We start from the raw sequence: 14,883 nt of genomic DNA on the forward strand, positions 1-14,883 counted from the left end.
ACTTCGGTAGCATAAAAGGGCTCATTAGCCAACCGGGCTTTCAACTCCAGTCCTTTTCTCAAGGACCCTTGGCAAACCTGTTCTGACAGAGAGAAATGTAAAATTCTGGAGGACTCCTCGGTTTGAAGATCCGCAATGGCTTCGCTGTAATTCTTCCCCTCTTCTCCCACGGCACATTGTAGCACTTACCAGAGCTTTTAAACATGAATAATGAGGCGGTATTATGCAATATCAATCTCTCCCCCGACCACAAGCTCCTCAAGGGCAGGGGACCTGCCGTATTCATCTTTGTATCCCCTGCAACCAACTGGCACGCATCTCAATCAACGTCTGTGGAATGGAAGCTGGCTGAATTTATACCTCGGGTCACGGTGTGGAGCTCAGACGGCTCTGGAGCTGAAGGCAAGTAGGAATCATTTATTTCTCGCTGCCTAACTCCGCACTGGTTTCCTAGCAGATCCAAGACACCGCAAAGGTTAAGGTGATTGTGTTGGTGCTTTTGAGGAAGATCTTTCTCCTTGTTCTTATAGGAAAGGAAAATGAAGCCCCAGGTCCGCCGCGTTGCGGCTACCCAGGGCTAGAGAAAGCCTGTTAGGAATGTACTTTAGTAGCCCAGCGGCAGAACCGAAAAGAGCTGCTAAGAACGCTCTTCTCGAGCTTGCTCCTAAACACAGAGAGAGCATCAGCTGTTTCCTTCCTTTGTCACAAGCGCGTCTTTGACTTAACTTTAGTTTCCAAGCAGAAACACAGAAAATCATCTTTGGAGACCTTGGCTTGTATCCAAGCCGAGAACTCTGCTGACACTTTATTTTGCTCTAGTCTTATTGCCAGACATCAGCGTCGATCTCTCCCTTTACAATTGAGGAAACTGAGGCCCAAGAAGTTTAACCAGAAAAGGGGTTGGAGATAGGTTGCATTTGAATCCTCTCTCTCCACACGGACTTCACTCTGTGCACACGGGTGGGAGCGTGAGTTTGCGCGTGACTAGCCGTGCGCTTCCGTTTTCAAGGGAAGCCTCCAGCCCAGTTTTCCAGATTTCACTTTTTGGAGACTAAAGTCCGGTTCTCCAAGGTCTCACCTCACTCAGCCATCTCCCTCCCGCGTCCCAAGGACAGACGGCCACTCCCCCACCCAGTTAGGGGTCCCAGCCCGGGTTAAGTCCGCGGGCTCCGCGCTGGTCTTGCCAAGCCCCGGGCCGTGGACCTTCCCCGCGCACAGAGAGCTCCCGCGGGATCGGGTGGCCCGCGCCTGGCCCCACCTCCCCTACCTGACGCCCGCGCGGCCAGCGGCTTCGCAGCCTCCGCCCACCGGCGCGCCTGCGCTGCCATTGGCTCCGCGGGCTGCCCGTCTCCTCCGCTCCGTCCCGGAGGCAGGTTTAGCGGGAGAAGCCGCAGTCCCGGCGGCTCGGGCGCAGCGCGGAGCGCCGATCGCGGCTGGCATGGCCCCGCGCGCGGGAGTCCATGTCAGCAGCGGAGCCACGGCTGCCGTGAACTTGGCGACGCGCTCCTGCGGCCCAGCCTCTGTCATGTAGTCGCCGGCGGCGCTCCCCGCATTCCGGGAGCCGCAGCGCGATCCAGACACAGCGGAGCAGCCCGGGCTTCTCCAGGAGGCGCCGATTGCGCCGCCACCCCACGGGCGGCACTCAAGGGCCGAAGAGGGACATGGGGGAGAAAGTTTCCGAGGCGCCCGAGCCCGTGCCCCGGGGCTGCAGCGGCCACGGCGCCGGGACTCTAGTCTCGCCGGCGGCAGCCGTGTCCTCGGAGGGCGCTTCCTCAGCGGAGTCATCCTCTGGCTCGGAAACTCTGTCGGAGGAAGGGGAGCCCGGCCGCTTCTCCTGCAGGTCGCAGCCGCCGCGGCCGCCGGGCGGCGCCCTGGGAACCCCGCTGCCCGCCGCGTGGGCTCCCGCGCGCGTGGCTCTGGAGCGTGGAGTTCCTACCCTGCCGCTGCCGCCCCCCGGAGGAGCGGTACTGCCGGTGCCCCGGGTCAGCAGCGCATCCCAAGAGGAGCAGGATGAAGAGGTGGGCTCAGTCCGTCCCATCCCGCACCCTCCAGGTCCTCTCTGTAGGGGCCCCTTAGATCCCTTTGAGTGCGCACCGGTGTCTTGGATAGGGGAGGGAACTAAAGGTTCTTTGCCACAGCCTGGGATAGTGACGGTCCGGAGACTTCTTGTGGTTGTCGCTTGTCTATAGATGAGCTACCCGACGGTGTGCTTTGGGAATGTCACTGAGCCGATCCCTTCATGTCTGTATCTGCTTGGGTCCTCAGCGATAGGATGTGATCTGAAAGCTTGGTTTGTTCCCACAACTCATTTCCAGATTCTTAGACGTGAGAATCGCTAATGGAGCGCGAGACCCGGAGCGTTTGATGCTGGCGGGAGTAGTGGCTGTGGAGTTGTATCTTGGGGTGTCAGAGACCAGAGTAATCTGGAGTCGCCCATGGGTGGTTTTAGCGGGTCACTTCACCTTTCATCCTGGGGAAGAGGAAGATTCCCCATGCTAACTAACCCCATTGCGCCGGCACGACCTCCTATTTGGACTCAGTGTCCAGAGGAGCGCTGTCACCATACGGGATAGGATGTGTCTTATCTTGTTCAGAGGACTTTGTCTAGCCTCATTTCTTCGAAGGCTGTGCATCCAGTTATTGTAGGTCGCTTCCTGACACATCGAGTTTTGTGACCCACTAGGTTGCTGTCTCTGGCTTTTTTCCCCCCCCCTTTTCTCTCTTACTTTGGAAGACAGGAAAGGAAGATTCTCCAAGTCTTTTAAGATTGTTTGCTTTGGACATCTCTTGTGGGAGAAATCATCTTGATCAGACAGGACCATAAATAAAACATGACCCTAGCATAGTCTGCGTGTGAAATTAATTCCTCAGTGCCAGACTGGTATTTTCCCGTCTCTGCTGGGGTTAGCACTTGGAAACAATTGCCTTTGTCCTTAGAAGAAGTAAACAGAGCCCAGGGCCCTGGCTTTAGCCCCCTGGGTGTCCAGCCTGGATGTAGGGTCTGGATCTGGCACAAAGCTAGCAGAGGCAATTTCCAGCCTAGCAGAGATGGAAGGAGCCTTTTCTGATGGTTGGCCAAGACTCTGGCTGTAGCCATGACCCCTTTCTGGACGGCTGTGGGATTTCAGGGATCTCAGGCGATCTGAGATCTGGCGATCTGCTTTTTAGAACTCTTCAGCTCCCAAATTGTGCATTTGATTCCTTAGAAGTTCACTTCTGTAGTCAAAAGTGGAGAATTTCAAGGTTAAGTTCATTCCGACAGGATTCCTGTTTCTGACCTGGAATTTTGGATAGTTCTAAGTTCCAGATTGAGTTTAGTCACAGTCCAGGAGTTTGCTGAACAACACACCCACCCTAGGAGCCGGCAGAGAATAGTGCTATCTCCTGGGTACATCTCCTTTTGATGTAGCATGTTGGCTCTGGGTAACTGGCTGTCCTAATCTATTGATTCCGTATAGTTAACATGACATGCACAAGGTCCTGAAGATGTGGGGGGTGGGGGTGGGTAAGTTCTCATTCTTGATCCCGATTGTGTGGTTGATTTATCACCTCACCCCCGGGTGATAGTGTCTTACTTTCTCTGAAGTGGATATAATGATATCTCATTTCCCAGGCAAGGCAGTGTGAAGGTTGGTTGATTGAAACATATTTTGTGCTTCCAAGTAGGATGGCCGAGTGATTTGGGTCATTGTTTTTGAAAGTTCAGAATTGGATGTTAACAGACAGGGCTGCAATTTGTGGCATGACTTAGCCTACCAGGGGGTGATGGGGTACAGTCTTGACTTGCCCTGGGAATTTTAAGGCAAAACCTAAGAAGGTCAGGTGGCTCCCTGACCCCAGCAGTAGAAAGTGTTAAAACCTAAAACTCGATGAGGTGGTGTAAAAGCTCATGGGCACACGCTGGTACTGATGTGTGATGTGTGTGGAGTTGTGACTTTTGTGGAATTTTGACTCTGAGGAATTAACAAACATCCTTGCCCCTTTCCTTAGGAAAAGCACACACTTTAAATTACCATGCTAGATGGTTCAGGAAGGACAGACTAAAGACACTCCTTTTCATGGAAATACCTGGGGATGACTTCTGGTTTTCTCACATTGAGGAAGTGTGCTTACAAGCCACTTGACTTCTGTCAGCCTCAGTTTTCTCACCTCTTAAGTGGGAGTAATAGCAATAGCACTAGAGACATTTTGTATACACCTGTACACATCATCTGATTTAATCTCAGCATAGTAGCTGATATTGAGTGACAAGTAAATATCAACGAACATTAACCTTTACGTTTATTGCTTATAAAATATTGTGAAATCGAACTTCAAAGTTGGGCTGACTTGTTATTTCATTAATGTATAATTCACACACTATCCACTTTGAGAGAATATGGGCTCTTATTCCTGTTCTTAAAAGATTTATTATTTTTAAATAATGTGTGTGCTTGTGCATTTATGACGGTGTGTGCACACAGGAGAGCAAGTGCCATTGGAGTCCAGAGAGGGCGTTGGAGCCCCTGGAGCTGGAGATACAAGGAGTTGTAAGCCACCTGAAGTGGGTGCTAGGCACTGAACTCTGACCCTCTGCAAGATCAATAAACAGTTGCTCTTAACTGCCAAGGCATTTTTTCCTGCCCTCAGCTCATTCTCCCTTTACTGAAGTAAGTTGGGGGATTCTTTCTCTTCATCTTAAGCCAAGTTGGGACTGGTGATAGATTTAGTTACTACTGTAGCAAGGGTCCAGACTATAAAACATTAAAAGGCTTAAGAACAACTCACAGTGTGGCAAGACATTAGTTTCTATTTTAAAATTGCTGTGTAGCTTGGGAGATTAATTTTTTTCCTCAAAGAATTTTTAAAAATACCAACTCACTGTATTTGTTTTTCAAATGCAAGGAAATTCTGGTTCCTAGCATATTACTCTAGTGTTTTTTTTTTTTTTTTTTTTTTTTGACAACCTTGTAAAAGCTGTTTTGAAGGTCACAGTGTCTATTTCATACTCTGTCTCACATGTAAACATAAAGTCTTATACGCTTTAGTCAGACCTGTGGACATTGGTGTCCTAAAAACTAGTTGAATGTTGGCATTGAGAGAGTTCTAAAATTTTAATTTGCTTTTATTATCCTATGGTGTGGAGATAAAATCTACAGTCTTACACACACTGGGCAAGCATTTAGCACTGAGCTACAAAACCAACTGTTTCTATACTTAATATGAAAAACATGAGAGTCAGCACTGATGGCTGACTTAGTTTTCTTTAAAACAAACAAACAAACAAACAAGCCCTTGCATTTGCTTTATGTCTTGGCTGCAAGTCTGCAGATGCGGGGTTCTCTATGTTGAGGGATGACACACTGAATTTCTGATTAACAGTGTACGTTGGAGGACTTACCCCTCCCCTGACATTTATGCAATTTGCCCTTTCACCTAGTCACCTAAGCCCATCAGAAAACATAGATATTTATATTATGATTCATAACAGTAGCAAAATTACAGTTATGAAGTAACTTTATGGTTGGGGTCATCATGGCATAAGGAGCTGAATTGAGAGGTCACAGCATTAGGACGGTGAGAACCAAATCTCTAAGGCTTTCTACGCTGTCTTTTCCCCACAGTACCTTATGATTCCAGGGAGGTCACCATTTGGTAGCTGTTCACAGCAGGAATTTTAACCTGGGATTCGTAGCATCCACCTCTAGTAAGTGAATGTGAACTTAGTAAACAGATGTTCAGTGAGTTCACAGAGTAACGTCTCTGAGACTAGTGATATGTTCGATTGAAGGTGACTGTGTGCCCGTTTATTGTGTCTGTTGTGAAATAGGGTGCACAAGTCTCTTGACCCCTATCCTATTAAAACAAACAAACAGACAGACAAATAACCAAACACAACCTTGTGGCTCACACAAGAGGTGTTAGGACGTTTTTGTTTTTTAAAATACACATGAACAAAGTCAAAGCAGGCACACCTGAGAATATACTGTATTAGAAGTGGAATACTAATTCAGAGACACTCAGAATACTCAGAATGGCCTGAAGAAACTTTGTAGTTAAAGGGCTTGCCAACCTACTGCATGTTAGCAGATTATATTCTGCTGCACCAAGGGACTTATGTTATTGATGAAAGTTGAGAAATAGTGTCCCCGTATAACTTTAGGCACAATTAGGGCTTGTCTCTAAAGTATTCTATTAAATGGTGTCAGATTGGGAAGGATGCCTCTAATATCTTTTGGGGGGTGTCCATATTTTGGGATTCCCCATATAACAGTAATATAATGGATGGGTTTCTGGTTTTTATTGCTTATGAGAATAAAAAGGAAAAGGGAACCATGAATTCAGCCATGTTTTTTCATAGACTTTATATTTTATTAATCACAGAAGCTACATAATTTGCAAAGAGAAGTGCATGAATCTTGGCATATTTATAATTTAGTCTGCTTTTTGACTTGATACTTCAGTGTGTGCCACGAGATTAAAACAGCAGTCAGCCTAGCAATATATATGTAGTCCAGCCCCGAGGCGTCATCATCCTGGACTGAGATGAGTTCGGCATCACAGAGCTTCTCACGTACCGAGGAAGCTAGACATAAACACCTGGATTATTAACTAACTGGAGACAAAGGTGGCAACCAGGGTCCAGGCTGTGAAGGGGTGGGCAATCAATCCTGGAATCCTGTGGGCCTGGGAGCTAAGGCTGGGAAAAGATGCTTGAGCTGAAGCCTGGAAGATGAGCAGGAACTTAGTAGAGGAGAAGAAAGGGAAGAACAGGAGTGAAGTGGGGGCGGGGTGTCACCAAAGGAAACAAAGCTCCTGGAGGGACAGAGGAGAGGAGAGCAGGGAGCGACTGAAGGGTCAGACACAGCTGAGTAGTGCAGGGATCTGGGAGCTTCATGCTGAGGGCGAGTACTGGAGACCATTGGAGAACCTGAGGCAAGGAAGTCTGACCCGATGAGAATTGTATTAGAAGGAAGCCAGGCACCTCAATGCCTATGTGTGAAGGACTGTGGCTATAATCTGTTCATACATTCCCGAGTTGGAACTGATAATCTGAACAAGTGGCCAGTAATGGCAGGTGTGCAGATGAGATGGGGAAGGGAAGAGGGAGAAGTTAGTTCAGGGACTGCAGGTAAATACGTATGAAGAATGGCGGGCAAAGAATTTAGATCCATTCCAGAGAACAGTGGGCAGCTGTTCGAAGTGTTACCATGGTAGTGCTTCCTTGAGAGGAAACACTTTGAGGAGAGGGCCTTACCTTCAAGTGACCATTCCCATAGTAAGTGTAAGCGTAGGGACAGATTTACCTCAAGAGAACCTTGTGGGGAGGGGTGGGGTGTACTCTGAGATCGAGCTCCTGTGGGCAGGAGGCATGATGCCAGCATGCCAACACATCCTAGCAGAGTCTGGCTTGTTGGTATGGATTTTCCTATTTGGGAAGGCTCAGCTTTTTACCTTCGTCCCTTCTGGTACCCAGGACATGACAAGTATTTACACCTCACTAATACTTTAGAGCAGATGAGCGTCTATCCATCTACTCAGATTTAATGGATACAGTGTGGGAGCCCATGCTCATGGATTCTGTGCATTTGCCTGGAAAGGGCAGGTGCTCATTTCTTTCACCCCTTCAGAGCAAGCAGTGAAAGTTTCCCTGCTTGGGGGTCAGGGTCTGATCCTGGCCCAGTCTCTTAGAACAAATGACTTCATCTAGGTTATTAACACTGAGACTCTTTATGTCCTGCAGAGGGTCATTCATTGAAAGAATATGGGGCTACCATGTTCATGTCCAGCATGATGCATGGCATCTGTTAAACATTCCATAGGACGTTGGCTTTATTACTGAGGATGGGGAAGGCTGGCTCTTGAAGACTGTCGGTACCATCACTACTCTCCCTGGAAAGGGATAAGCAGAGATCCCAAGTTGCTCCCTGGGTGGGTCTGTGCTGCTAGAACATTTTGATGGTTGACTGGCAGGCTCTTTCCTCTCTGAGTAGGTAGATAGGTGACATGTATCACTATTAATTTCATGGGTGGAACACTTTTATGAGATAGTAACAGCAAACTTTATGGTGCATGATTCGTTAGCTGTTCTCTGAAGACACCGCCCCTCTTTTCCATATGGAACCCGTTCTTACTGATTGGTTATTAATCAGTATCCTAATTAATCAGGACTCGATGAATATGTGAATTACCAGGTTGTTAGACGGAACGGTGATGTCAGCCATGTGGTGAGGCAGGAAAGGTGACTCGAACTTCATCCCAAAAGTGAAGGTTTGTGTTCTGGGAAGGGAGTTAGACAGAAGTCAGGTGATGCTTTGGGGTGATGAGGTGAGAACTGCAGTCCAGAGGCCACCCCAGCTTCCCAGAGGAGAATGCAAATTACACTCCCCCCTTCCCCCCCCCACCCGCCCCAAATCTCTCTCGTTTGTCCCTTTGAAACATTGTACACATTTGCGCTTACAGTAACCCGGTTGGCTCTGTGTGAGTGCCGCTGGATGGCCCTGTGCTCTTTTCTCCTCTAGTGACTAAGTGCTTCCCTTGCACTTGTTCAGGTTGACACCTGCCTAGCTTTGCATCATTGGCTTCAAAGGTTTTCACTGTCTTCTGCGTGTTTACTCTCAGCTTCGGATCTGATAGTGTTATTTTAAGCTAAGGCATAGTGTGAAACACAAGATTCAGCAGAGAACCTCTGTTCCTGTAGCTCTGGGCGTTTGTTGGTCTGCCCATCTTTGTGCTCCTTTACCTGCTTCAGAATTCCTGGGGAGGACTGCCCAGTAGTACCTGAACCTCCAGGGTCAGGAGAAAAGACTCATTCTTCAAAGGTAGCAAAATGTAGGTTCAGGACTGTGGTCAACAGTCTCTACACACAGTGGCACCACGGTGAAAGAGTATAGAGCCTGCGTGAAGTCCCTGGGGATTGATGCAGCAACTCTCAAAGCCGGGCAGTCCTGCATGTCTAATGAGTTGCATTCCTAACTAGACACGTGTGTGTCTGAGACAGCTTAGACATTTGTATCCCAGGCCTGTAGTCTTCTGCTCGCCCATCAATTCTCCGCTCAGACACAGTCGATATAATTTTGATTATGGTACTTACTTCCACTGAACCTTTCAGCCCAGATGCTTTGTGATGATCCTGGGGGTTGCGGGGAGAAGGTGGCGTGTGTGGAGGAAGATGGAGACACCGGCACTTTTGGCTCCTTTTCCTTACTGATTTTATAGGCTACCATGTGGAAAATGAAATTTTAATTCTAATGTTCGGAACTCTGTCACTGAACACTTCTCAGCACAGGACAGCTTCCCAAGTGAGCCCAATTTGATGCGGGTGGATGAGTCTGTGTTACCTAACTCCTGCCAGATGTGGATCTTTGGGCCTTGGCCTTACAACTCAGTTTCCTTTTCAACCTGTTGGTGGAAGTCAAGCGTGACGTTCTTTCCTGGGTAGTGGTTTTGTGTTTGTCTCAAAATATCATTACACCTTGAGTTGAGTTAGAATTGGCACTACCAATCTTGTGCTGCTTGGTTGTGGAGACTTGCATTCTGAGAAGCCATACATGTAAAACTGTAGCCACATAACGGTAGCAGCTGAGTTCCACCCACTCTCGAAGTGGTATGCAGATGCAGTAAAAGTCCGTCTGCGTATAAAGGTTGACTGCTGGATATCACTAGTTCTTGTGGATCTGTTGGTCCCATAGAGACATGCAGGAAGTTAACTCAGAGCACCTGCCTTTCCCCTCATGCAGCATACACTCAATTGGCTTCATTGAAATAATCTGAGCTCTTACCCGGTTTCCGGTTTTAAAAGGCAGCACTTGAGCTTCTCTCACAGGAGTTTCTTCATCGAGCTCAGCAGCCCCAGACGCTGGTCTTGAGAAAGCAGTGCTGTGAGAAAAGAGAATATTGAGTGCCTCAGATGAGCCACGTACTTGGTAGAAGAACCCAAGGAGACATCCACTTGCATGTCAATATGGCCCTTATCAGACTAGTAAGTTAAAGCACCTCATTACGTTAGAGAAGGAAAGATGTGCTGTACAAAGGTGAACTTGAGTCACTTGTCATGTAAAAGGAGTCCCTTCCTCTTCTCTGCACTGTCACAGTACTTTGAATTATTTATCTACTGTTTGAAAAATAGCCTTGCTAGTGGCATTTAAGATAACACTGTGTTTCTTGGAAATTCTTGTTTGTAGGTTTGTTTTCTTTCAGTAGGAATTGCCTAACTTACTGCAGAAGCTGCTCCTTCCCTTTATTGACTACTGAGGAGAGAGTCCCCAAGGTGCCTTTAAGACCTTTTTTTAGGGTGACCGTTACTCCATTGTGATGTGTAGTTCCTAGCCAAGATGGGAATTCTGTGTGTGGAGGACAAGAGATCCAGCAGAAATGACAACTTTAGTTCCTCAGTTTCATCAAAACGTCCTTAACAATTTGGTTTTACACATTTTCCCTTTTAAAATTGAAAGTAGTTGTGTTGGGGGGGGGGGGGAACTTGGCTTAGATGTGAACATCCTGAAGGTAAGAGTTAATCCAGTAAGCTGTCTGTGGGGGCCCCTCCAGTAGGGGGACGGAGCCCTTCATGAGCTACTCCACTTGGAGTAGAGCTGGCTCTGGGCTGCTGGTCCACTAGTAACTGGCAGTTCCGGAGCTTGCAATGTTCTTACTGTCTTCTGTTTTATTATTTCTGCTGTCTTCTGGCTGTTACTCTCGTGGATTTGCAGCCATAGTTACCTGCACAAGACCTAGATGGAATGACGCCAGTAAAATTTCCCCAAATCCCAGCAGGAATAAGTTTGGGTCCCAATAAGTGCCATCTTTGACTGAGAAGCTATTGGCAGTTGACAGCTGCTGGGGTGGCAAAGTGGTTTTTCTTTAGGAGTCGGGACATTGTTATGTTGCCACGCTCCGTGGATGGCCCCTGATCCTGTATGCATTATGGGTACCACTAATTGGGCTCTGTGAGATTAAAAAAAAAAAAAAACCATGGAGGTGGGAGGTGGATTGTCTGGGGGGAGTCTGAAGGACTTGGAACCAGGAAATGTGAGGATCTAGAGAGAGCTGGAAGTGGGAAACGGGGCATGAATATCATCAAAATTCATCGCATACGTGTGTGAAATTCTCAAACAATGAATATAAAATGTCTGAATCATCATTTTTCTATAAATTAGGTCACCTGTCACTCATTCTAGTTTCTTCCTTTTTTTCCATATCTCTGGGTTGGTCATAAGAATCTCCTATAGAACCTATAGGACCGCTCTACAAGACAGTAGTACAACCCCTGTCAAGCAGAGTATCCTGGGAAGAAAGCCCTTCGTGGTGGCTGCCCTGTGAGTCATTACAGATGAGCCAGAAGGCTCTCTGTGCTCACCTTCCCTCTTCTCTGTGATGTCTCTGCATTTTCCTGCCTTATTATTTAGTCTATGCTGAACAAGCTCCTTTTTTTTTCTTGTTTGTTTGTTCAGTTAATGATCAGACACCTAGAGCTTTGGGACTTTCTCCCTGAGTGTCAATCATCTCAGAGAACTGTTGAAGATGTGCACGCATATAAAAAGTAGACAGAATAAAATTACACATGCCATTCATAAAACTAGAGCTCCTCATTTCTTCTTTTCTGACTTGGGATGTTGGAGTTCTGTTTTCTGACCCCTGTGTCCATGATTTATTCACAATTCTTGCTTTCAGGTTACACTGACTTAAACCCAGAAAAATGTGGTTTCTTTATGAGCTTCACATTTATTCATATCTAACAAATGAAAGGGTTCTGCCTCTTTCTTCCCGGTCTCTGCCAGTGTTAGCTGAGGTAGGAGCATCCTTAAGACAGCATTATGATGCTCTGTTGAGACAACTTAAAAACAGAGAAATGCATCTTAACACTAAAAGTTACTCTTCTCAGTGGGATTGGAAAGAGTAGTTTTTGGTGCTAGCTCCCAGAGCTTGTCACTGAAGAATTGGATCTTTCTCTTGGATTTTTTCTGCAGATTCTTGGATATTCAGGTCCAACCCAAAAAGCCCAGAGTGTGGACTTTTACCTGCTGCCTGCAGGTCTTCTCAGGCTTCATGTCACAAGACTCTGGGGCCTAAATCCTGCACTAACAGTTCCTGATCTTTAAAAGATTTGTGTGACCTCTATCTCCTAGGTAATCAAGCCTTGTCTTTATTCTGAAGGACCTCAGAGCTGTCCTGCCCTGGAAGTGGATACATTTGTTTGCCTAAGTATATCAAAACACACTGGTCTTTGCCTTTTACTGATGTGCCAGATGGTGGCTGGTGGTTCTTGCTTATACTACCAGTGGATTCTCTCATAATGCAGTTGTAGGACACTTAGGCAGTGTATTTCCACAGAGGCAGCACCCAGGTTTTGTTTTTAACATGAGTTCCTTTTGGGGTCCTGCAGTGTGGGGCTTTTTCAGATGCTTTGAGGGTGAGTGGCTATGTGGCAGGTAAATCCCAGCCTCTGCACCCCCGAGGAGAAGAGCTCTGTGTTCCAGATCTGAGCTCTGAGATCAGGATCAGCAGGTGAGCTAGGACAAAGAATCCTCCATTCTCAGTCATGTGGTGACCCTGCCCTGGATAGATTTAGGACAACTTGACACAAGCTAAAGTCATCTGAGAGGAGGGAAGCTCAGTTGAGAGGCTGCCTCCATAAGATTGGGCTGTATGCAAGCCTGAAGGGCATTTTCTAAATAAGTGATTGATGTAGGGTGGCCCAGCTCATTGTGGGTGAGTCCATCCATGGGCTGTTGGTCTTGGGTTCTATCAGATAACGGGCCCTGCAAGCCAGTAAGCAGCATCCTCCATGGCCTCTGCATCAGTTCCTGCCTCCAGGTTCCTGTCCTGTTTTGAGTTCTTGTCCCAACTTCCTTTGATGAAGGAAGTGTAAGTCAAATAAACCCTTTCTTCCCAAGTTGTTTTTGGTCATGTTTCATCATAGCAAGAATAACCCTAAGACAGACCCTCAAGGAGTCTTCTGGAGATGTGGCAAAGACCTTCCTGTCTCTTTGGCTCATCTTTATGAATGCTTAAGACTTTTTCCCATATATTGGGACAAATAATTTTAACACAAAGCAAAATATGATTAGAATCATTTCTAAGAAGGGAGGCCAACAAAGGCTCCATCCACTTTGAAGGGATAGGGTAGCCTCTTTAGAAACTCCTTCAGACTTCCTTTTTAATAAGCCAGCTACCACTATTAGAAATAAAACTAAGTTGCCATTAGTTTCCAATTTTTTCTCTGGAAATGAAATGCTTTTATACAACCAGTACTCTAAATTGTTTGCCCGACTCCCCAGCACTAAGCAGGCATTAAATTCTCCCACGGTTTTACTTCTCGTTGAACTGAGATAGTGGGATGTAGTTCCCACAGAGGAAGCTTAAAATAACTGTCTAACAGCCTCATTCCAGAGGGGACCAAGCATTTAAATGTGAATTTAGGGGCCTTTTTTTTGTGCTTAGAACCAAACCCAGTTTTCTGAGTATGGCTGGCTAGTCTCTGTCCTCCTCTCATGAGGAAGGGCTGTGGAATTAGTACATTGGCGCTCTTACGGTGATGGTAGGACTTGTGTTGGAGTTGCTTTAACTAGGCTGCAGTGGGTTCTCTAGTCTCCATACACGTCCTTTAGGGATTTTTGGTGGTAATTAAGAGGAAAGTGAAACACAGGTTTTTCCTAAACGATGAATACAGGTTTACCAAATGAATCGTAATGATAGGTGGAAGCCCTGCTGAGAAGCTGAACATCCCATGTACTGAGAAACCTATAATCAGATAGGAACTGTTGCCTGCCGATGGCTGAGATGTCACCCTCCATGCCTTTTAGACACTCGCTTTGCTATGTAAGGACACCTGATGATGTACATTCAGTGACTGTTGCTCTTTAAACTTTTTTGTTGGTGTGGGCATGAACTGGAAACCCATCGAAGAGAAGAGCCCTTAACCTTTGTTACACTTAAGCTCCATTGTATGGGCGAGTGACTCTGAAGCATTACTCACGGATCTCAGTCGGTCAAAATCATTTGAATTTTGCAACTAACTCTAGGTTTCATGTGGTTCAAATAGTTGCTTAAGAACCCAGAAAACGAGGGCTCAGTTGGAGCGGGATTTGGGGCATGTGGCTCATTTTAACCCAGACTCGATGGCGGCAGCTTCCTCTACGGTGCTCAGTGCTGGTGTGGTGAGTTGGCTGGAGCCAAGCGGCTGCTTGAGCTTAACTCTTCTTTGGAAACTCCTCTTCTCTTTGCCTGTTGACTTTCACTTACTAATGGTGTTGGTTTTTTCCTCATGTGCAGGGGTTTGTGTGCCTGTGTATATTATACTCCATATTGTGCAGGTGGGTGCCTGAGAAGACCAGAAGAGGGCATCAGTTCTGCCCTGGCATGGGTCCTGGGACCTGAACTCAGGTCCTGTGTAAGAGCAATAAGCACTGTTAACAGCCAAGCCATTTCTCCAGTCCCCAGCTTACATTTCTGATGGCAGAAAGGGAGGAAGCACTGGAGTTATGATTGGGTCGCTGGAGGACCTTGCAGAGCAGGGGTGCTTCTCACAATGTCTCTCAGAGAGGTGCTGCTTAGAGGATGTGAGGCTGCACTCCTTGCACAGCCCTGTGGCCAGGAACCTTTCTTGTGGGTAGAGCCAGTGTGAAATGTCTCTGTCTCTCTGTCTCTGTCTCTGTCTCTGTCTCTGTCTCTGTCTCTCTCTCTCTCTCTCTCTCTCTCTCTCTCTCTCTCTCTCTCTCTCTCTTTCTCTGTCTCTCATCAGGTCAGAAGACTTCACTGCTTGTACTACACTGTAGAGCTCAGTGGCTGAGGATAGAAGGAAGCCAGAAGCACAAGAATGAAAGGGATCTGTTGACTGCCTAAGCAGTCCAGAAGCAGGTTAAGTGACCTGTGCACCGACTTGATCTCAACATGCATAGTGCATGA

General features: G+C 47.0%; 1 protein-coding gene across 1 annotated transcript in view; it reads left to right on the top strand.

The window, feature by feature from the left end:
• Positions 1–1,297: 1,297 nt before the first annotated feature.
• Positions 1,298–14,883, top strand: part of LOC117723828 (microtubule-associated serine/threonine-protein kinase 4-like) — a 168,171-nt gene continuing 154,585 nt past the window's right edge. The window contains exon 1 of the mRNA XM_076916301.1: positions 1,298–2,018. Within this exon, the coding sequence (XP_076772416.1) occupies positions 1,662–2,018 (357 nt within the window). The 5' untranslated portion in view covers positions 1,298–1,661. The remainder of the gene's footprint in view (positions 2,019–14,883) is intronic.

This window comes from Arvicanthis niloticus, chromosome 19 (assembly GCF_011762505.2).
Source record: "Arvicanthis niloticus isolate mArvNil1 chromosome 19, mArvNil1.pat.X, whole genome shotgun sequence".
NCBI classification, from domain to species: Eukaryota; Metazoa; Chordata; class Mammalia; order Rodentia; family Muridae; genus Arvicanthis; species Arvicanthis niloticus.